Source organism: Trachurus trachurus (genome assembly GCF_905171665.1).
Source record: "Trachurus trachurus genome assembly, chromosome: 6".
Lineage (NCBI taxonomy): Eukaryota > Metazoa > Chordata > Actinopteri > Carangiformes > Carangidae > Trachurus > Trachurus trachurus.
The window spans coordinates 2,125,504-2,148,478 of NC_139897.1; the positions used below are offsets into that span (position 1 = coordinate 2,125,504).

At 43.5% G+C, this 22,975-nt stretch overlaps 1 protein-coding gene across 2 annotated transcripts in view; it reads right to left on the reverse strand.

Moving 5' to 3' along the window:
* Positions 1-230: 230 nt before the first annotated feature.
* Positions 231-22,975, reverse strand: part of LOC310987493 (uncharacterized protein) — a 102,986-nt gene continuing 80,241 nt past the window's right edge. Inside the window, exons 24-47 of one of the 2 annotated variants that reach the window (XM_083973776.1) lie at positions 21,516-21,570; positions 21,230-21,404; positions 20,034-20,140; positions 19,114-19,260; positions 18,905-19,014; positions 18,014-18,157; positions 17,729-17,854; positions 17,515-17,632; positions 17,312-17,432; positions 14,691-14,821; positions 14,526-14,602; positions 14,320-14,386; positions 14,114-14,228; positions 10,736-10,818; positions 10,444-10,635; positions 10,204-10,359; positions 9,888-9,958; positions 9,699-9,743; positions 9,266-9,316; positions 8,971-9,165; positions 7,479-7,760; positions 5,561-5,674; positions 5,230-5,470; positions 231-3,178 (exon numbers count right to left, since the gene is read on the reverse strand). In XM_083973776.1, the coding sequence (XP_083829902.1) occupies positions 3,120-3,178; positions 5,230-5,470; positions 5,561-5,674; positions 7,479-7,760; positions 8,971-9,165; positions 9,266-9,316; positions 9,699-9,743; positions 9,888-9,958; positions 10,204-10,359; positions 10,444-10,635; positions 10,736-10,818; positions 14,114-14,228; positions 14,320-14,386; positions 14,526-14,602; positions 14,691-14,821; positions 17,312-17,432; positions 17,515-17,632; positions 17,729-17,854; positions 18,014-18,157; positions 18,905-19,014; positions 19,114-19,260; positions 20,034-20,140; positions 21,230-21,404; positions 21,516-21,570 (2,982 nt within the window). In that variant the 3' untranslated portion in view covers positions 231-3,119. The remainder of the gene's footprint in view (positions 3,179-5,229; positions 5,471-5,560; positions 5,675-7,478; positions 7,761-8,970; positions 9,166-9,265; positions 9,317-9,698; positions 9,744-9,887; positions 9,959-10,203; positions 10,360-10,443; positions 10,636-10,735; positions 10,819-14,113; positions 14,229-14,319; positions 14,387-14,525; positions 14,603-14,690; positions 14,822-17,311; positions 17,433-17,514; positions 17,633-17,728; positions 17,855-18,013; positions 18,158-18,904; positions 19,015-19,113; positions 19,261-20,033; positions 20,141-21,229; positions 21,405-21,515; positions 21,571-22,975) is intronic. The other variant, XM_083973775.1, reaches the window with a different exon arrangement.

A 22,975-nucleotide genomic window follows, 5' to 3' on the forward strand; every position in this document is an offset into this window, starting at 1 on the left:
GACCCATGCAGACTTCCATGTTGCTAACTGGGCAGGAGTGCTGTCATGACTCTGGCTCTAGTGATGCTATCCTTATGTCTCTGCACCACAGCGTTGACCCGTCACCCAGTCAACTGTCAACAACCAAAGACATTTTTTGGGCCGCAGACACACCTAAAGGTCTGACCAAGCAGCACACACCATCACTTTATCAAAAGAACCTCACAACACACGTCATATGACAAACAGCACATTATTTATTTCCAAAATGGGTTGAGGACAGATAAATAAAACTTAATTATTCATTAAAAACAAATCAATCATCCATCTAAATAAAATCCACAGTCATCAATACTTTGGAAGTTCAAATTTGTACATAAAACATATTTACAGCATTTGTTGGTTTCCCCTTTTTTTCTTTGTACATAAAAAGAGAAAAAAAAAAAACTTTGTACCTTCTGGTTTTAGTACAAATACAAGAAGCGCTGACATACAGTGCAAAAACTGTAAGGTCCTATGTAACTGTAAGGGTTGGTTTAGTAAAACTAGTGCATAGTGAAGGGAAAGAGTATGGAAGAGGAGAGACAGACCAACTTTCTTTCTTTTTTTCTTTCAAACCATGAACCAATGATCAAATGTCACTTCTGTGATGTAGCCTACTTAGCTTCAGGGATCAGAGCTGTTGCAGACTGAAGAGACTGTGGGTGTACTTAGACATATGGACATACTTAAAGCTGATCACTAAAGATGCATGGTAATACCAGTCTGCACAGGGCCTGAGTGGGACAAACCACCGCTGCCAATCACACGCCAGCAGAGTGAGAGCAGGGAGGAGCTGCAGGGAATTAAGAGACGGCTGCTGTGCTTTCACTTTCAGTCCAAATATGCTGCTGTCAGCAGAGAGGGAGGAAATGATATAGACCTCAGCCCCTGCCTCTCTGGAGAGGAGAGAGAAAATCAATGTGGTGTAAATCTGACTTATGACTGTGGCTGGATGAGAGGGAGGATAAAAAGCCTCGAGGCCCCTCTGTGTGTTGGTGTGTTGTGTTCATATCTGCAGAGCTGCAGAGAGCCGTGCAACAAAAGACCCAGGATCTGGTTTAAGGGAGGACACTGAACAGGGGTGGGTATTATTATACTCTCAGTATAATAGGGTTATCTACAGAAAACAGAAGCTCAGGGGATTTTAAGAGAGCCCTTCTCATGTTACTCAGGATTCAATACAACCTGAAGATGCTGCTTAACATCAATTAACACTTCAGCTCAACACTGATTCAGTTAATTAAAGGGACAACAAGGAGTTTTGGAAAAGCGAAGTGTTTTCACACTACATTCGTGAAATTCTTTGACCGGCGCAAGACAGACTCATGTTTTCATTCATCAAGAATTAAAGTCAGAGGTTGGAAGACGATCACATACCATCGTAGTTCCGACCATAAACGGTGATTCGGCAGCGTTATTCTCATGACTCGCCGCGAAACAGAAAGTAAAGAAACGCTGGTCGGCTTGACCAGTGTTTCCACCACCACTAATAATAACAAAATAACGATAGAGACAAAACGATATATTTATCGAAAATGGGCCCATTAACAAGTGTGGGTAGCGTAGATTCATCCACATTAACGTGAGACTTTTTTATAACCAAATAGAAACTCCTCGTTGTCCCTTTAAGGATTGTCCTTCAATGCATGATCAGTCTAAATGACAGGTGCCTAGGAGTAAAAGTAAGAGTAACTAAACAGACAGACATGGTCAATTCACACACAACATGTGTTCCCTCAGTATGTTAAACAGCAGTACTGTAATGTAATGTGAAAGAAATACAGGAAGTGTTGAGCCAAAGAAAACTCAGGTAACAGGGGTCCAGGTTCAGAATCTGAGCTACATGGTGTCCCCCAAGCTCCATCTGATTCTTTACAGTATTAATGTTGTACTGAATCTGAAAGGACGTAGACATACAGACAGAAAATCTGTTAAAAATTACTTCAAAATTCTAGTCTGCACATCTGCGGTTTGTGACTGATGGAGACTGCATGATGTGGTTGATGGCTACTGAATGGATCCAATGGTGGGTGAGATGGTTTTGTGCTGAGCTCAGTGTGTTCTGACCCAGCTCTGCTGCAGCAGCTTCATCCCTCTGTCATCTACTGAGGCTGCATAAGAACATAATAAAAATATAATTTAAAAACACGTCTGCATAATCTGACACCGATGACTGGGGACAGCTGCTGACAGGCGGTTCAACTTCATTCATTGTATTCAGATTGTGAAAGCTGTTGAAGTATAGAAGTAGCTTCACACAGACTTATCACACAAATGAACGTTTACGTGAATTTAAACAGGACGTTCATGTTTTTGGTTTCATTAGAACCAAAGTTCAACTGATGGATCATGTCAGACCACCTCAACATCTAACAACAGTCAGTTTAAATCTGCTCTGAGCACCACAGTCCTAGTCTGGATCCTCAGCACTCTGTGGACCAGTCTGGATCCTGAGCACTCTGTGGACCAGTCTGGATCCTCAGCACTCTGTGGACCAGTCTGGATCCTGAGCAGTCTCTGGACTCTCTGTGGACCATGAGTTAAGCCTGTCTTACAGACTCCTCCATCTCTCTGGTGACTGACAAGTCACTGACGGCCATGTGGTCTCACACATTGACCTGAGCACAGTGTGGACAGTGAGAAGTGGTGGATTTGTTTAGGACTCTAACTGATACTGAGACCATGTCCAGGTGTTCTGCCTTGTTAGTCAGGTTGACTGATTAAAGTCAGAGCAGATGTTTAAGGTTCTTCCAGATAGTGACCCTGGAAAATGAGTAGGAACTCGGGACTGAGTCATGGTTCATGTAAAAGAGTCTTGATGAGGTCTGACTTCACAGTGGAGTCCTGGGGTGGTGGACTGCTGGGGTCCTGGGGAATCATTGGCATGTTTTCTGATTGAGATCCTCCTGACTGAGTCATCAGTTCATTGTTACTGACAATCCAAATCAGTGAGTCTGTCACCCTGACAGTCTGTCTGGCTCCTCATCCACATGGTCTGGTCTGGTCTGAATCCACTCTAGCTCCTGTGTTCTGTGTGGTCCAGCAGCGGTCTGGTTCCTCAGGAGGGTCAGAAGTTCAAATGTGCTTTGTCCTGGTCCTCAGCAGAAGAAGATGTCTCCATCTTTCTGAGAATCCGACATCATTGTCATTTTGTTCTCTATGGAGACAGAAACACAAAGAGTGAAAACTGGTGTCTGGACCAACAGACCTGCTGCTGCGGTGGATCTGGTTTGCTTTGGTCAGATCCTCACTCAAAGGACTCCATCTCACTAATATGTAGTGTTGTAGAAATATTCAACTGGGGGTTAAGAGCCTTGGTCATGAGCCCACAACTCCACAGTCATTGTTTCACAACACAATACATGACACTGCACTAAAGTGATTAATTATTTAAATGGACTTAGAGCCTTTTTTTTTGCTCTTACCAACCACTCAAAGAGCTTTACACTAAAAACCACATTCATCCCTTTACTCACACATTCACACTCCGATGATACAGCGGGGAGGAGCTGGGAATCAAACCACTGACCTTTTGATTTGTGGATGTGCTCCTGAGCCACATAATAATCCATCCATCCCACAGCAGTTGTCCATAGACTATGGCCTAAGCTCCAGTTAAGGGGCTATTTCACCCAAAACTGATAATTCACCCATTTTCTACTCACCGTCATGCCAAGGAAGGGTTTGGAGAACTTTCTGAGTTATCAAAACGCTTTAGGAGTTCCAGAGGGGGTCCGGCTGGCAACAGATTTTCATATAATGGAGGCGGATAGAGTTCACTTTTGAATCGCCCAAAACACACACACATGAAACATCCAGATACCTCCATACTGCTCGTCTGTACTGACTCAAGTGTCCTGAAGCCGCCACATGAAAAAGTTGTTGATAATGTCGTTGTAAATCATTGGATGTATGATGTAAACACGGAACTCCAAAAGCGTTTTGATGACTCCAAAAGTTCTCCGAACCCTTCCTTGGCATGACGGTGAGTAGAAAATTGGTGAATAGTTGATTTTGGGTGAAGTATCCCTTTAAGTGTTTATTAAATTGGACCAATAACCTACTGTTTTATTTTCCTCTGATGTTAGGTCAGGTTAGTTTATCAGTAAACTGTGGTGGTCTTATTCCACATTAACTCTGTTTTGAAGGAGCAGAATATCATATTGCATTATTTTCCATTGTACTATCTTTATTATTATTATTAGACAACACCACCCACTCTCTACAACACTGTGGCATGTCAGAGAAGCAGTGACAGCAGCTGCTATGTGTCATGTGAGTAGGTTCGTTTCCATTACCCCTTGAAATGCGCAAAACCTAAATATCGAAATGAAAACCTGGTAATGGAAACACCTACAGTTCGAAAAAACTCTCAAATATTGCTAAAAGGTTTTTACACTCTCATGAGGTGGTTTTTGAGACGTATCGATACAAACGTGTATCGCAAAAGTGTAATGGAAACACTTTTTTCGCTTTTCTACACGTCACCGGAGTTGTGTGTGTCCACGCTGTGTTGGTTATGTAACTTGAGGGGACAAATGAACCACATGTTTTTTGTCATGCATTGCTGACCTGGGCATTGTTTCTCATTAAATTAGAAAAACCTTTCCTATCATTCCCGTTTCCCGCGCATGGTTGAAGGAGACTGGCTCATCCACACTCCCACTCCCTCCTGCACCGATATGTCCCCTTTAGTCACATAAAACCAGTACGGGTGTGTGGACACAACCCCTGTATATTGTTGTCAGCACCAAATCAACGCTGGTGTCTCTTATTTGTGGCCGCTGCCGGCGCCACATTGGCTTTGCCTTTCAGCAATCAAGCGCTGCCTTCGTCTTTGTTAAAAACAATAACAGCAACAGCTGTAGCAGCTGAGTCACTGTGCTGTCACCATAGGAACGCAAGACGCTTACGTCCAACTTCCTCAAAGTGAAGTCTCGCGGGGGGGGAGAATTATGGGATATGGCGAGACTAGATTACGGCTCATTCGCAAAATGCCTTTCAATGGAAACACCCGCAAATAGCAATTGCACTTTTTCGAAGTTTCAGAAATGTCGCTTTTATTTTGCGAAAATCTGTAATGGAAACGCAGCTACTGTTCTGCAGGTCTGAGAGGTTCAGGGAGATCTTTGTCTCCACGGTCATCAGACTGTACAACACCTCAGTATAAGTGGCTCATGAACTGGACTGAGCTGTTGTAGTCCATACCTGTCTGGGTCTGCTCCCCTCCCTTTCCCTTCTTCTTCTTGTCTTTCTTCTCTTTGGGTTTGGCCAGCTGCAGCAGTCTGGTGGGGATCTGGGACTCCTTCTCTGCTCCCTGAGGCTTCGAGGAGGACGAGGACGAGGAGGAAGAGGAGGAGGAGGAGAAAGGGTTGAAGTTTTTGCCCATCCTCTTAGACCCGATGCGGAGGAAAGGCTCTTTGGTCGGAGCTGAGGATGAGAGCTCCACCTGTCGAACATCCAGAAAGAAAGAGGCCTCATCATCCAACGCCCTCTCTGCCGTCCTGCTGGGTGTTTTCTGACGGAGACTTGATTTTACCTCTTTTGGCTGCTCTGCTGTTTCCCTCAAATCCAGATCAGACCCAGAGACACGGAGTGGATGGTGTATGGAGTCTTCAGAGGTGGTGGAGGAAGTGCGCTGGTACATCTGATCCTGTAAGAGAAAACACTCCCAGACATGAAGTTAATATTTCCCATAACCTGCATCTAATATCTATCTTTTATCTTTGAGGGCACAGTAATGGATTATCATTACTGTGGACCACCTCTTTGGGGAAAACTCCATTATAGCAGGTGTTAATCTGACAATAACTGTGAGGGAATCTGAAGAAAGAATAGCATTGGTGCTTTGTTCCTCCACCCTGTGTCAATACACCGAGCTCTCACACAGCTTTCTCAACTTAAGTCTGGTTCAACTGAGTTCATCCCTTAGTCATGCTGCTTTAGACCTAGACTGCTGCAGGATTCCCATGATGCACTGAGCACACACACACTCTATCCATATTGTTCTATTTCATTTCTTTGCTGTGTTTCTCTCTGTCTTCATTCTGCAGGTTTCTGTTTTGGAACTAGAGGATTATGATCATTGTTATTGCTCTTATGTTATCATAATCATTTCTACTGTTTATCCATCTTTCTATGTGAACTGTGATCATTTTCACTGTTAAAGGGATAGTTCAACATTTTGGCAAATTGGCCCATTGCCATAACCCCTATAGTCATAGCAGAAGGTTTGTTACCTTTAATTGTCGGTGCAAGCTATTTTTAGAACGGCGGAGCAGAGCCGTGAGCTGCTCAGAGCTACGCTACGCTTCACCACGCTATGAGATAATAACAGAACGTTACCAGACAGAGTTGTTTTCAAGGTAAATTCATGCAAAACCGCTGATGCGCGTTCCCGTTGGGGGCAGTTTTTCGGCAAACAGTCTCTGCATTTACCTCTAAAACAACTCTGTCTTGTAAGGTACTGTTATTACTCGTAAAGTTCTGTTATTATCTCATAGCGTGGTGAATGTGCAGGTCACAACTTGTCCACCAGAGCATTTTGGAGTTGTTGGATTGTGTATTTGATGAGTTTGATGAGGGAAACCAAAAAATCCCATGAGCCTCCGTAGCGTAGCTCTGAGCAGCTCACGACTCTGCTCCGCCGTTCTAAAAATAGCTTGCACTTACAATTAAAGGTAACGTACCTACTGCTATGACTATAGGGATTATGGCAATGGGCCAATTTGCCAAAATGTTGAACTATCCCTTTAAAGTTAATAACCATGTCCATGGTCTCTCTCTCTTTCTCTCTCTACTCTCAAACCCAGCTATTACAGATACACACTTAGGACTGATCTGAGTGCAGTCAGTGGTCCACTGACAGCTGAGGTCTGAAACATGACTAGAAACTGTATCTGGATACACATCAGTGACTACAGCAGGTCAAGGGTGAAGCAGGAAGTGGCTCTGCGGACTCTGACCTTTGTTTCCCCTTGATGATTGTGACTGCGGACTCTCTACGTCCGGCCTGTCTGATGGACTGACTGTGTTTGGACGTGTTTCCGTGTCTCAGAGGTGAACTCAGCTGACCCAGCTGGTCCAGAGAGATTAAACTGGGCTGAGGAGTCACTATTGCTTCTAATGAAGTGTGTCAGTGACGATGACACCATGATCTTGATGGTTGTGGGGCCGGGGGGCCGGAAGTGAATGTTTCCGTATGAAGCAGCAGGTCATCTTTTCTTTATACAAAGTTGACCTGCTGGGCCTGGACACCTGACAGCTGTTATGACTGATTAGACCTCCTCTAAGAAGAAGGAGGTCCATGGGGTGAGAGGAGCTGGACCTCAGCTCTCACTGAGCTGACAACACAAGAATAAACACCAGCTAACATTTATTTTGAGCCTGGCCTATAGTCAAAGCTTCCTCAGACTGCTTATGTCTGTACATGGGGGAAAAGTCCAAAGGAGCCTGACCTGGTCTGTCCTCATGGCCTCCAGTCTCTCAGAGTCTCTCCTCAGGGCCTCTGTGTCCCGCTCCAGCCTCCTCTGAGTCTCCCTCAGCCTCTCCAGCTCCTTCTGGTACTCGTCCTTCTTCTTCTGCAGCGTCTCTCTCTCCCTCTGCAGGCCGTGGTTCCTCCTTTTGGTCTCCTCCTCCACCTCCCTCAGTTTCTCCTCCCGCTCTGCCAGAAACCTCTCCTTCAGCTCCCACTCCTTCTCTCTCTTCCTCTTCTCCTCCTGATATGCAGCCTGTTGTTTCTGAAAGCAACCAGAGGAGACGTTACACTGACTGACACCGTGTTAGACACATACAGTTTCAGGGTTCCTACAGCTTAAGCCAAGTTAAATTTAAGACTTTTTTTAAAGCCACTTGAAATTAAATTTAAGACCGACTTCACAATAAACACAAATGCAGAAAAAAAAAACACCACATCAATTACATAGGGTTAGGGACAATTTTACCCACGTTCCTATGTGATCCAAGGTAAAGTGACTGCAACATGAACATTGGATTGTGTCTCTTTCCAGCTGTCCTTTCAAAATAAATGCATAAAAAGTCCGGAAAAAAAAAACACTGACTCGGGAGCTGGAGGCGGTGAGAAATTTAGCGTTGACGGCCGCCACTAACTTCTCTATGTCGGAATGTTACCAATTATTTTGAGACCATAAAATACCACTTACCAAGTGTTAACATTTTTAAGACCTTTGAGAAATTGATTTAAGACATTTTAATGCCAATTAAGGCCTTTAAGGTTTTTAGATTAATGAATTCAATGCCTTTTAAGACTTTTTAAAGGGATAGTTCACCCAAAATTCAAATTTCACTCATTATCTACTCACCCTCATGTCAACTAAGAGCTGTGAGAATTTTCAGAGTCCTCCGTGCCTTCTCTGAGTTACGGGGCGGTCCGCGCAGCAGTATTTGTCCATATAATGGTTGTCAATGGATACCAACTTTCTTCGTCCAAAAAGACAGACCAAAAAACATCCAAATACCTCCATACTGCTCGTCTGTAATGTCCCTCTGGTATTGAAGCCCCAACATGAGAAACTGTTCCGAAAAAAATTAAATAAGTCTATATTTTAAGCTTGTTTGTAGCAGAAGCTCCCAGTGTCTCAGTTCACTGCTCTTCCTGTGTCAGTGCAAATCTCGCGGAACTACTTCTCATGTCGGGGCTTCAATACAAGAGGGACATTACAGATGAGCAGTATGGAGGTATTTGGATGTTTTTTGGTGTGTCTTTTTGGACGAAGACAGTTGGTATCCATTGACAACCATTATATGGACAAATACTGCTGCGCGGACCCCCCCGTAACTCAGAGAAGGCACGGAGGACTCTGAAAATTCTCACAGCTCTTAGTCGACATGAGGGTGAGTAGATAATGGGTGAAATTTGAATTTTGGGTGAACTATCCCTTTAAGGATCTGTAAGAACCCTGAGTTTGATGATGAACGCAGTCTGCGAACCTGCAGGCTGGCTGCCTCCTGTCGCTGCCTCTCCAGACTCCTGTGTTTCTCCTGCTCCACGAGGGAGGAGGGGCGGGAGGAGGAGGAGGAAGAGAGCGAGGAAGAGGACGAGTGTCTGGAGGAGTTGGCGGTAAGCCGGTCGTTCAGGGACTGTCGCTGGTCCTCCACAAAGGAGTCCTGCTGCACCACAACGGCCTGGAAGAGGAGGAGGAGGAGGAGGAGGAGACGGGGTAAGTAGGTGTGTTTCCTGTTAGTGTGCTTTTCTTTATGTGTGCCAATAGGTGTGTTCCTGTACCTGCAGTGAGATCAGCAGGTCATGGAGATGTATCACGCTGTGCTGGACCTGCTGGAGAGACACAAGCATCCTGTCACTGGCACAGACAGCTGGTTCATCCCCACCACCTCATACAACTTTAATGAGCATCTGTCAGCTCGCTGCCTATGCAACGCATAATAGTTCATATTTCATCTCAGTCTCCACAGTGTTTCATCTGCTATAACATTGTTCTGAAAGGAAATCAGGCAGATTTTGTCACTGAACTCCGACTCACAACCAGTAAGTCTGAGCTGTAAGCACCTTATTAGTGAAAAAGAAGAAGGGCAGTTTGCTAGCCTAAAGTAAACAACCAATACATCACATACTTACATTACATAGGTACAACGTATATTTAAATTACATCAATACAGCTGTATTGCACACACAATAGAAATGAAGCTCACACACTTACATCATTGTTTCTCTTCAATAACATCTGCAGACTGGCGGTGGCTCCCTGTGCACACACACACACACACATAAAAGATATTAGACACACATGAAACACAGGACTTAACCTCTGACTCTCATCAGCTGCAGTCAGTCAGTCGGTGACTTTATTCGGACCAACACAGACATACACACACACACACACACACACCTTCTTTAACACACTGTCGGACTCAGTCCTGCGGAGATCCAGTGACTCCTCCCCTTCTTCCTTGTCTCCATCTGAGGAGAAATGGAGGAGGAGAGGGAAGAGAGGAGAAGGGAGGGGAGGAGAAGGGAGGAGAGGAGAGGAGAGGAGAGGAGAGGAGAGGAGAGGAGAGGAGAGGAGAGGAGAGGAGAGGAGAGGAGAGGAGAGGAGAGGAGGAGTTCAGATGTGTCAGTATTTGATCAGCTGATCAGTCTGGTGGATTCTGCTCTTCTCCTTCTCCTTTGTTTCATCAGCTACATATTGAGTGTGTGACTCTTACTCTTGCTGCTGTTCATCTGATGGCTGTCGAAGCCTCCGAACGTCTCGGCTCGGCGGGGCAGGCAGACCGGTCCCACGCTGCCCCCTGTCAGGCCAGCGGGGGCACTGCAGCCGGCTCCACCCACTCCACTGCTGACTAACGTGTGCAGAGTCTCCACTGGAGACAGATGGACACGGTTACACACGGTGTGAACGTCTCATCTCTCACACTCACACAATACCATAAAAAGCTCCTGCTCACCTTCTTTCAGGGCGTCCTGTATGATTGGCTCTCCCTTTGTGACATCATCAGCCGTGGCCCTGAACAGCATGCGCTCCCTGACAGGTGGGGTCGTGTCCTCCGGAGCGTGACTACCGTCTCCCAGCTCTCTGAAGATGTGGATCTTCTCCTCCAGTAAACAGATGATCTGCTCGTCTTTCTTCTGGAGAAGCTCTGGAGAATAAAACACACAAACACAAACACAGGGATTCATGACTCATTCAGTAAAACACAACACAATACGACAAAACGCGACACAACACAGTCTGTTTACCTCTGATCTCCTTTGCTCTGCTCTCCTGCTGCCTCCTGTCCTCTTCTGTCTCGCTGGGGACTCCTTCATCCTCGTCTTTCTCCCTGGCAACACACAAACACACTGTGATGTTCATCTTGCTGACAATCAAAATCCTTAACAGTCAGAAACATGTTGCGATTGCTTTTTAGTTTGTTGTCAATAAAGAATCTACAGTACAAGCTGTTTCAGTCCAGATCTATGGATGTTTAATTTTTCATCAATTTTAACCACTGGTAAGATTTACTGAAGAATTTTAGTTATTTTATTGTTTTAGATTTGTTTGGGGCCTTTTTGCCTTAAAGCAGATATCAGTGGAATGTTTTTGTTAATATAAGTCCTAAATAGTCCTATTTTCCGTCAGCAATCACTTACATGAAGTATTTCAGCCTAAACACGAGTCTCTCCGTCACTCTGCTCTGCTGTAACCCGAGGAGAAAATTTTCCTTGTGGGATACAAGTGTTATCCAATGAGGAGAGAGAACGGCATGAAGGGCTGTGTGTGCAGCCAAGGGATGCGCGTGAATGTGGTGACGTAGCACAAGGACCAATTGATGCCTGACAAGGGCGGGGGCTGCTAACTCATGGTGCGTTCAAAGAAACTCGTACTTTGTGTTTTTCCTTCCTGTGAAGTCATACCAGTTCGATCTGGTACGAGTTCACGGGTCGGAAGTTACGAGTGGCCGTTATAGGGAACTTTCACAGACAACAGGATGGTAAAAACACGAGCTACGGGTTACCTGGAACGCTACCAAGTCGTAGTTGTGACTTGAAGCTGTAACTTACGGTTTCAAAAGCCTGCCTTGAACGCAGCATTAGCCGAAACGGCCGTGAAGCTGATATCTGCTTTAAAGTGACAGGATAGATTATTTCGTTCTCTGGCACAAAAGACCAACTATTCAAATCAGACCCGTGGAAACACTTCAGCAAATCATTTTCATATTTTTTGGAGCTGTTCCTCTGTGGCTCCATTTTCCTGGAGGCTGTTTTTAAAATGAAAATGTTTTCAAATTTCAAAGTCATGTACCTGTGTGATCTGGACTTGAATATACAAAGCGGGACAAATACCTTCTGAGTGTGTTGTTAGTGGGATGTAAAAAGGCTTTGACCGGAAAATGGCTTAAGAAAGAGAAATCAACAATAAATGAGTGGATTGATATAATTTATAATATATATATATATATATTATGGAGACAATTACATTCAACCTAAGGAATCAAAGTGATATTTTTGAAGACAGCTGGTCAAAATGCCTCAGCTATGTATCAACTCTAAGACCTGATTTCATATCAATGGCAAAGATAATAGGAAATGTTTTTCCCTATTTCCAAGCAGCATCTTTATATTTGTATGTATGACGTGCTTATGTTGACTCTGCTGTTTTACTTAAAGACCCCCTCCCATGAGAATTGTAATTTTCATGCTTTTCACATGTTCCTGTGGCATTTTTCTTGTGTCAGAGGACACATCAGCAGAAAATGAAGTGCAAAATTGCATTTCTGAGTTTTTCTGCCTTCAAATTGCTGTGAACCAATGGCAGACGCAAACTGGCAGTTTCAGAGAGACTGGGGTTGACGTGTCACAACCCCAGGGGAGGGCACTAGTGCTACAAGCTCCCGCCCTGCTCTGCATCTGGCTCAGAGGTGAAAGGCTTCACAGCTCGGTGTAAGAGGCGGCTGCAACAGTCTGTATGGGTCCGCAACAGTTTCTCACCGAGAAAAAACAAACAAACGTTGTTTTTTTTTACAGCGTTTCACCGTCTTTCATCTCTGTCAGTCAGCCCCTAGTTCAGCTGGACCCGGTCTCTCTCTCATGGGCACACACACACACACACACACACACACACACACACACACACACACACACACACACACACACACACACACACACACACACACACACACACACACACACACACACACAGGGACACAGACACACACACAGCTGAGGGGCAGAAGCGCTTGTCGACCGGGGCGGAGCAGCGGCGGTGATAATGACGCACCGTCGATCACCGTCACTGAAACGCTCGGCGGAACCGAGACGTGCTGCGGTGCGCCCAGTGGAAATGATTTTGGCTAAAAACTTCATAATCACAATTTACAGTAAAGACCAGAGAGAATGCTTTAAAATAACCAAAAAGGGTCGTTGGAGGGGGACTTTAATGCCAAAATCCTCCCCTCATCATGTTATGTTATGTTGTATGTTTTGTGCACATATGTGTATGTTACTAAAAGAAAACTAATAAAAAGTAAATAAAAAAAAACACGACACGCAGAACAGATCAGCACAGTCAGGAATCGATCCGGCGATCACCAGTGGTGTAGTGGGGATTTTTTTACTGGGTGGACTGGACGCCATCGAAATACAAAATCTGTGACGTCATTGAAATAAATATGTGACGTCATTGAAATACCATCCGCTGCCACACGAGAGTTTAGTGTCACTGAACAAGAGGTAATGTTTAATTGTTATCTAGCCTAATGCCACTGTCACAATCATTCACTCCAAAGTGTTGAAAGTCCAAGACAAAGTTTTATCATCTCTAGACCAGGGGTGTCAAACTCAAATATACCCTGGGCCAAAATGTAAAAATTGGTACAAGTCGAGGGCTGGACTGGTTGTTTATTGAGAACTTATTGAAATGACTTTTTTGCACATATTGAATTTAAAACTAACTAAAAGCCTCTAAGTTATTGCATATAAAAACAACATCATAATTACATTAAAAAAAAAAATCTGTTGCATTCATTTCTAATGGCTCTATCTGCAGCTTTCCATAGTCATTTCTAGGGAGAAAAAAAAAACATTACTTTTCTGCTGTTTTGATACCCCTCCGCCTGGCCATGTGGATTTGTTTACAACGAAGCCAGTGAAAAATCAATACAGGAAGCGGTGAATAACGTTACGATGTTACAGCGTGTCCGTCATAAAAGAATGCGGGTTACGGAGCGCGTTTGTGTCGTGGTGCTGCAGAGAGGAGAGCTGGGACACCGGGGCAGCGACCAGGTAGGCTACTACACTGATGTTGCGAGGTTGGTTTTCAGCTGTGAGAGGGCAGGTGGAAGACAGAGAGCCTTCGTTCTCACTCGGAACAAAGTTACAAGTCATGTAGTTAACGATCACAATTACTCCAGAGCTTTTTAATTAGGGTAAAACGTAGCATAGTCACAGGAGAAATCCTGCTTAGTTCCTCTTTAGAAAAAAAAAAAGACTGGGGGGACGGCGCACCCTCACGTCCAACGACCACTACACCACTGGCGATCACTGCATCGGGCATTGCCAACATGGGACGTGCTCTTAACCACCCGACCACCCAGCATCCCTAATGCAGAAGTCACTGAATGCGTGTTGTGAACTCACATGCAGTGCATGGCGTCCTGTATGATGGCTCTCCACGTGTTGCGCTCCTCCTTGCTGCTGGCCAACACCTCCACCATCTCTGGTCTCTCTGTCCCAGCCGTGATCAGGAAGAGACCTGGAGAGAGACAGAACCCGAGTCAGTCACAGTCAGCGTGTCAAACTTCACACATGATGCCATAGTAGAAAAAAACCGAAGGAGAGCTGACCCCGCTCCTCGTTAGCCACTTCTCTAACGATCAGGTTCTGAAGAGAGATGACTGTGGAGCGCTGGTCCTGAGGGGCAAAGAGGTTCAGATCAAACTCAGGACTCAAGACCAAGTCCACTGAGCACAAAGACAGTGTACGTTTGTCACACAGTGTGAATTTTAATTACAGAGTGTACATTAAAGTCGTGTTGAGATGAGCTACTTACCAAAGAGGCAAACACATACTTCTGATCCTTTTCCTGAAGAAAAACCAACACGTCAGACAGGAGCAGGGCGCGGACGTCTGCAAAACACCAGGACACAGAAATGAGGACGAGTCCAGGAAAACAGAGGGACATCATCTGGAGAGGTGGACAGACAGACTGTAAAACCTTTGAGTCGTCCTGCAGAGTTCTTCAGCTGCAGCGCTCCGTCGTGCAGCAGCTTCCGCCCTCGGATCAGGTCCTCCTTAGCAAACATCTGGCCGCTCTTCATCCTCATGATGGACTTACTGTCGGTGCGACTGGAGACACACAAAGCTCAGGTTACACATCAAGGTACAGAGAGGTGCAAACGTAAAAGACAAACTCCAAATGTGTACGTACATTAGGAGTGGAACAGTTCACAAAATCAATGGTTCGATTCCTATCACAGTTTTGGGGTCAAATTTTTTAGTTTGTTGTATATTCTTGTGTTTTTGTTATTTTTTTTCTCTTTTTTTTATCATTCCAGAAATACCAAACATCAGCATAAGATAATATATATTGTAAAGTAAGACATGAAAATAATTTCAGATAAATGTATACCTTTCATCAAATTAATATTAGAACGGTCTGTAGTGTCAAACTCACAGAAAAAATGTACAAAACAAAATTTTAATATTATTAAATAATATGAACATACATGTTCTGTGTCCTGTTCCGAGTCAAGCTGTTCTTCACAGACCTTACTGTACTGAGAGCAGTTATGATGTTGCACAATTTCACTGATCTATCTTCTCTGTAAGTCTACAACATGTTATTCTACCTGTGTTGAATGAGTTGAGTCCTGTCTCTTGGTGTGGTGTATTGGCCAATGTGATTGGTTTGTATGTCTAATCTATGTAATGTACAGTATGCTGTTTTAATTGCTTTTATTTATTGAATTATTATCAACATGTCTATTACCATCTGGCGAAGGGACTGTCGATGAAAACCAGGCCTCAGCTAATTTACTTTCTGTTCAGAAATGTGGATCAATGTGCACTGTCCCTTTTTAAAATAAATAAATAAAGAATTTAAACATAATATAACTGGTATAATTATGCACTAAATGCTCCTCTGGACATTAAAGCAGAAGTAAGCGATCCAGTGGTTTTGGCTAACTTCCTGTCAGCCGATGGAGTTAGCAGTCCCCGCCCTCGTCCCTACGTCACCACATTCACGCGCATCCCTTGGCTGCACACACAGAGAGGACCGCCCCTTTATACCGTTCTCTCTCCTCATTGGATAAAGGCTGTAGGATACAAGGAAAGTTTTCTCCTCGGCTTACAGCAGAGCAGAGTGACTGACAGACCCGTGTTTCAGACCAAACACTCTATATAAGTGATTACTGTCGGAAGATAGAACTATTTAAGACTTATATTAACACAAACATTCCGCTTACTTCTGCTTTAATGAAATGTAATATGCACTTTTTGCACTAGTTCTGCGTCAGTATTAAGCTGCTCTAAATGATACCTCGTTGTTATTTATAACTGTGTTATTATGACAATGACAATAAAGTATAAAGTATCTAAAAGTAAAGATAATCTGGTAACAGCAGTTTTCTAACACTAGAAAGATACTAGTTTGTATGTCCTGACCCCAGAGAGCAGCACAGAGCTCGTCCTGTCTGTTATTGTAGCAGTGAGACAGAGTGAGAGATGCAAGTGACACTATCACCCTTCAGGTTTACAGCGCAGTGCATGCCGACAACCAGTCCAAGCTGCACAGAAACAGTCAGAGCCTTAAAGGGATAGTTCACCCAAAATTCAAATTTCACTCAGAGCCATCCGTGCCTTTTTGGAGTTACAGCGGGGCTCCGTGCAGCACTGCATTGCCATATGACGGTGGCGAACAGGGCTCACTTTTCTTCGTCCAAAAAGACACACCAAAAAACATCCAAATACCTCCATAGATGTGGCGCGATTTGCACTGACACAGGCAAAGCAGTGAACTAAGACACTGGGAGCTTCCACTACAAACAAGCTTAAAATATAGACTTATTTAATTTTTTTTCGGAACAATTTCTCATGTTGGGGCTTCAATACAAGAGGGACATTACAGACGAGCAGCATGGAGGTATTTGGATGTTTTTTTGGTGTGTCTTTTTGGACGAAGAAAAGTGAGGCCCATTCGCAACCGTCATATGGACATGCAGTGCTGCACGGAGCCCCACTGTAACTCCAAAAAGGCACGGAGGACTCTGAAACTTCTCCCAGCCCTTAGTCGACATGGGGGTGAGTAGAAAATTAGTGAAATTAGAATTTTGGGTGAACTATCCCTTTAAAAGAATAGTTCACCCAAAATTCAAATTGCACTCATTTGGACAGACCAAGAAGAGGAGCTTCCGTTACAAACAAGCTTGAAATATAGACTTATTTAATTTTTTTCGGAACAATTTCGCATTTCGGGGCTTCAATACAAGACGGACATTATATACGAGCAGCATGGAGGTATTTGGATGTTTTTTGGTGTGTCTTTTTGTTACGAAGACAGTTGGTATCCATTTGCAACCATTATATGGACATGCACTGCTACACCGAGACCCCCTGTAACTCAGAGAAGCCACGGAGGACTCTGAAACTTCTCCCAGCCCTTAGTCGACATGAGGGGGAGTAGATAATGAGTGAAATTTCAATTTTGGGTGAACTATCCCTTTAAGTCACTGCTTCTGTCCAGTCCTGTAGATTTTCTGCTAACAATCTGATTCAGGATCTGAGTCTGGTCTAGATTCCAGGGCCCCGGGTCAGTGTGTGGGTGTGTGTGTGTACCTGTGGACCTCCCTCAGCCGGCCTTTCTTCTCCTGCTCGTTGACCTTACTGTCCACCGCTGCGATCAGCACCTTCACACAGCGCAGAGATTCACAGACACCGCCGTGGTCTCCGTCAGAGTCTGTTGGAGCACAGAGGAACACGGTTACACACTCACACACTCGTTTCAGCCTCTCTGGATGTTTCCAGGTCCTTGAACTCACCTTTGGTGTGTTGCAGGATCCTCTGGATCAGAACAGGGTATTTGGTAATCCTCTGGGTCACCAACAAAATGCACTCTGGGATGCTGAGCCTCCGCACGATGCTGCTGCTCATTGTCCTCTGAACAGACACACAGAGACACACAGGTTACCTCAGGTTAAAACAGAGACAGAGACAGAGACAGCAGCAGCAGCTCCCTGACATCACCCAGCTCACCTTGATGAAAGCCTGGAAGCGTTTGTCTTTGGCCTGCAGGTCTTTGTAGAGATTTACAGCTTCATTGTGACGACTGCAGAACTTCCCATAAATCTTCTTCATGCGTTCAGCGCTGCAGTCTGAGAACTGAAGAGAAGGAAAGCACATTCAGTATCTCCTGTGGGTAGAATTCCTATACTGTATCACTAACAATCAAATGATCATGAAGTCTTTTGAGTTGAGTTGGAACCCTTCCTCTGTCATCATTGCCACAAATCATCCAGCATCATGACTGTTTTGTCCTACCTGCTGGACGAGGACGTCCCCGATGCGACAGATGAGGAAGTTGCTGTTGTTTTGTCCTGAAATTGCTGAAGCTCTCTTAGTCTCCAGGAGCCGGTTGAGGAAGTCTGTGTGTGTGTGCAGCAAGTCGTCCAGGACGGGGAAGATCTACAGGAAAAAAGAAATCATTGGACTTTAATGAAGATCATTGTTCTTATTCATATTTCCCTGAGTGAGTGACAGCCTCTCAGCTCATTGATACCTTTTTTAAATTATATTTTCATTATTGCAACAGACAAATGAACATCAAACAAAACAGACAGAATGGAGGTCAAAAATAGTAATACAAAAAAATAAAATGAAAATAAAATGAAAAATCTGAAAATAAATTAACTAAAAATAAGACAGGCAGGTAATTAAGTAGGCAAGGCAAGGCAGGAAAATTAACACATCTGTCTACCAAAACTATCCCATTTTTCTTTTATCATATCATTTTCACGATTTGAATCTCCCCAACATCTTCTCGCATGCCACAGTCCCCATCATCTGTGTTTTCCACATACTCAGTGTGGGAGCTTGGGGTTCCTTCCAACACCTCAGAATAGTCTGTGCACATGTTATTAGGCCAGTTTTTAATATTCTGAAACTATATTTGTTCAACAGGAGTACCACAGTTCTGTCTCCAAGGAGACATACAGTAGTCTTGGTGACCTGGGAAGTTCACAATTTAATGATTGTGTGCTCATATAATCTATAACTTTTTCCCACAAGGGGAGGATCTTAGAACATTCCCATAATGCATGGATAAATGTGCCACTTTCTGCCTCACACTTCCAATATAGATCATTATTAATTAAACCCATTCTGTTAAGTCTTGATGGTGTAAAATAATATCTATGAATAGCTCATTGATACCTTGTCTAGAATGTCTGTCTCCAGCTGGACCTCCCTCTGAAGGCCTTTGTAGTACACCTCAGACATGATCTTTAGTGTCCTCACATGGTGGATCTCAGTCTGGTACAACTCTGAGGAGAGAGAGAGAGAGAGGACCCTTGGTCAGGGATGTGATGGAGCTTTCACACCTACTGCCGATCTTCCAAAATGAGTGGTATAGGTGTTTTTACCGTAGATGACGTCCTGTCTCTTGATTTCCTCTTTCTTCTGTGCTTTCAGGAACTTCTTATCCACCGAGCTGCTCCAGGAGTCAGCCTCCAGGTCTTTGAGGTCGCACTCAAACTCTCCCATCAGCTGATTGTCCATCATCTCAGTGCCTGCGCGCACACAGACACACACGCTTATCAGCACATTCAGGGATCATCATCGACATCAGTTTCATTACACAAATGCAAATACACTTAGAGGCTATGAGGGAGAGAGAGAGAGAACATTTTTTTTAAATATATATATGTATTTTTTTAACCTATTTATTCTATATTGTTACTAATTAATTAACTATCTATGTATTTGTTTTAACTCTGCTGTCCCAATGCTTTGGCAATATTGTATATCACAGTCATGCCAATAAAGCAAATTGAAATTGAAAATTGAAATTGAGATATATATTAGATATATATAAAAGGTAAAGGGTAAAGGTACTTTATTGGTCACATATACAGCTAGTACAGTGAAATTCTTTCTCTGCATTTAACCCATCCCTGAGGAGCAGTGGGCAGCCACGGTGCAGCGCCCGGGGACCAACTCCAGATTATGAGCCAGTGCCTTTGGTCAGTGGCGCTGACTGGAGGATTAACCTAGCCGACATGTTTTTAGTGGTGGGGGAAACCGGAGCACCCGGAGGAAACCCACGCAGACACGGGGAGAACATGCAAACTCCACACAGAAAGGACCTGGGCGTCTATATGTATATGTATATATTTGATTCTGTGAGTTGTATTTGTTTTGTTTCATTGATGCTTTGGCAACATAGTTCTCATAACATTCATTCCAATAAAGCTAATTTGAATTTGAGAGAGAGAGAGAGAGAGAGAGAGAGAGAGAGAGAGAGAGAGAGAGAGAGAGAGAGAGAGAGAGAGTCTGTTGGTACCTTCGTCAGTCAGAGACTCAGTTGAAGCGTTGACTTTGCTCCCCTGATGGAGAGAGTCTGTGGACTGAGACAGAAACTTGAGGCCTCTCAGTGGAACATCGTCTAATCTACAAGGAACAAAAACCAAGAACAAGTTTTATACAGGTTCAATCTCTAAATGAGCAGAACATCAACAACGCAGTTTGGTCTACAGCTGCTGGGACCATGAGCAAGACAACGTGTCTGAGGTGACACCAGGCCCTGGTGCTGCTGGATGTGCCAGGGTGAACATGTCACTAAATTAATATTAAACTAATGTAATTGTATTGACAGCCTGTAGAATAAAAAGCTTGTAGAGTGTGAAACAGACCTCAAACATGGCAATAATACGGGATTGTAATAGAGGAAAAAACAAGCCATTGTTGTTTTTCTACTTCTTCTAGTCAGTGATAAGTTTGGTTGTGCTGAACAAAGCAAACATTTACAACTTAATGGATCTTTAATTCAAAATCTTCAAACACTGACTTCAGATCAGATCATGGTCTCTGGTGAAGAACACAAGTAGAAAAAGAAGAAGACCGCACACCAGCAATTGCTCCCGTGACAATTTATTGTCAACCACAAGAGAAGTAACGTTTCGGGCTCAGCCCTTCATCAGACAGTCATGAAGGGCTGAGCCCGAAACGTTACTTCTCTTGTGGTTGACAATAAATTGTCACGGGAGCAATTGCTGGTGTGCGGTCTTCTTCTTTTTCTACTTGTGTCTCCTTTTGTGGACCTGCACCTGGCCTCATGTTTTTTGGGATGTGCGTGTTTTTGTTCTCACTACTACTCTGGTGAAGAACAGTCTGCCTTATCTTGATCTAATGCTGCATCCTTGGGACACTGACACTTCAAACATGGCTGACAGAGGAGGAGCTGTGTGGTCTGTCACATTTTCAAAATAAAAGAAAGAAAATCAATTCCACTGACTAAAAGCTCTATTTCAACAGAGAGGGTTAGTTGTTACTATACGTTTTCTTCATCCTGCTCCTTTTCATTCATGGTGACAATGTGTACATTATGTAAATATGTGCAACCATGTGTAGAAAGTATAGCATGAATGGAATAAACCAAAATGAAATGAAATGAAAAGTAAAAGTCCTTCCTAGAAATGAAGTGGAGTCTAAAGTAAATATGTGTCTTATATGTAACAGAGTAAAAGTATCTCTCCTCACCCTGCTATGTTGCTGGTGGAGATGCTCTTGGCCAGGTTACTGTGTGGATTGAAGATGCTGGGGTGTCTCCGTGGAAACATCACAGTAAGCTGGTCGTCAGGCATTGCCACCGCTGACCAGCGTTCCCGTGACAATGAGGAAGATGTGGATGATGTTGATGATGCTGAGGATGTAGCTGAACAGAAACATCAAGGTGCACGTTTAGGACTTTTAGGACAGCTGTCGACAGATGTTTGATAATGTGTGATACTGTGAGATGACTGTCTGAAGGTGTTTGTGTTCTTACATTTAGTCCTGGTGGTAAGAGCTGACCCAGGAGCAGCTTCTGGCCCCGGCTGCTGCTGAAGGTAAACACAGAGTCATTACTGACAGAGCAGGATGTGGACAGTGAGGTCTGAGCTCTTGTTAATCACCAGTTACACACATTGATCAGTGCTGTCAGTGTGAGTCTCTACAAGCTGCTGACACACTCAGCAGCCCGGACAGCACTGACCTCTGCTGTCACACACACACATCAGAGCAGAGTCAGGGTCACACAGTAACAGCAGGTGAGACTGATTCATGAGTCACCTCTGCTGTCCCAGTGATCTGATCAGTGGTCAGCTTTAAGTTCAGGTGTGAACGAACCCAACGCGCACTGAGGATACTGTGCAGGGCCGGCCCTAGGATTTTGGTGGCCCTAAACAAGATTTTTGTGTTCTTCATGTGATCATGTGGCCCCCCACCTAACGGCTGTGGCCCTAAACAACCGCATAGAGTGTTTATGCCAGGGGCCTGCCCTGATACTGTGCTCAGTGCAATGGTTTACTCAACTCCCTCTGTGAAATGCTGATGGGTCAACAAATTATTTGTTGTATGAATGAATACTGCTTTCTTTGGGTATCGTGAAATATATTATATATACAGTAAATGTAAGCCATTATTATTATTATTTGCAGAATAACTGTTCTGCAAATAATAATCATTAGTTACTGAAAAAACACCTTATGTCATAACCTTCAGTGTTATTTTCCTGTTAATGTTAATTATGCATCCTTCTTCCTTTCTTTTGTTGTTTATGTTTTATAGTTTTTCTATGTTGCATTGTACATTTTATTGTTTATTTCGAATTTTTCTATGCTGTATTTTTTATTGTTTCTTTCTTGAGTTTCATGTAATTCTTAGATGATGGGATTGGAACATTGTATAAGCCTTCCAGGCTTCGTTCCCTCCTTGCACTGTTTTTTTTAACTTGTGCTAAATAAAAAAAATCTAAATCTAAATAATGGCTAACATTTATATAGCACTTTTCATATACTATCATAAAAAGCTCTATATAAATTTAATTCAATTCAATTCAAAAAACTTTTTTCATCCCCAAGGGGCAATTAAAAAGTAAATGTAAGCCATTATTATTATTATTTGCAGTATGAATTCACAATTCAAAGTTGTAATTATGAAAGAAAGGAAAAAGTATAATACTTTCAACATGTTTAAAAAATATCTTTCAAAACACTGAAAATGTCTATTGAGGTGATGATAGCTAATGACAGAAACTTTAATAATTGTTTCCTCTGGATACCTTGTCTCACTACTGTATAAGGTGAATCAAAAGAAAAGAGTCAAGAGACAGAAGGTGAATTGAGAAGTGATATCAAACAAAAATAAAAATTGAGCCCTCCTTGTTTTCAGTTCAGTCAGCTCCATATTTGACATTTGTCATTAAAAAAAGGACATTTTAAATATGATTAGCTATGTATACGTTAG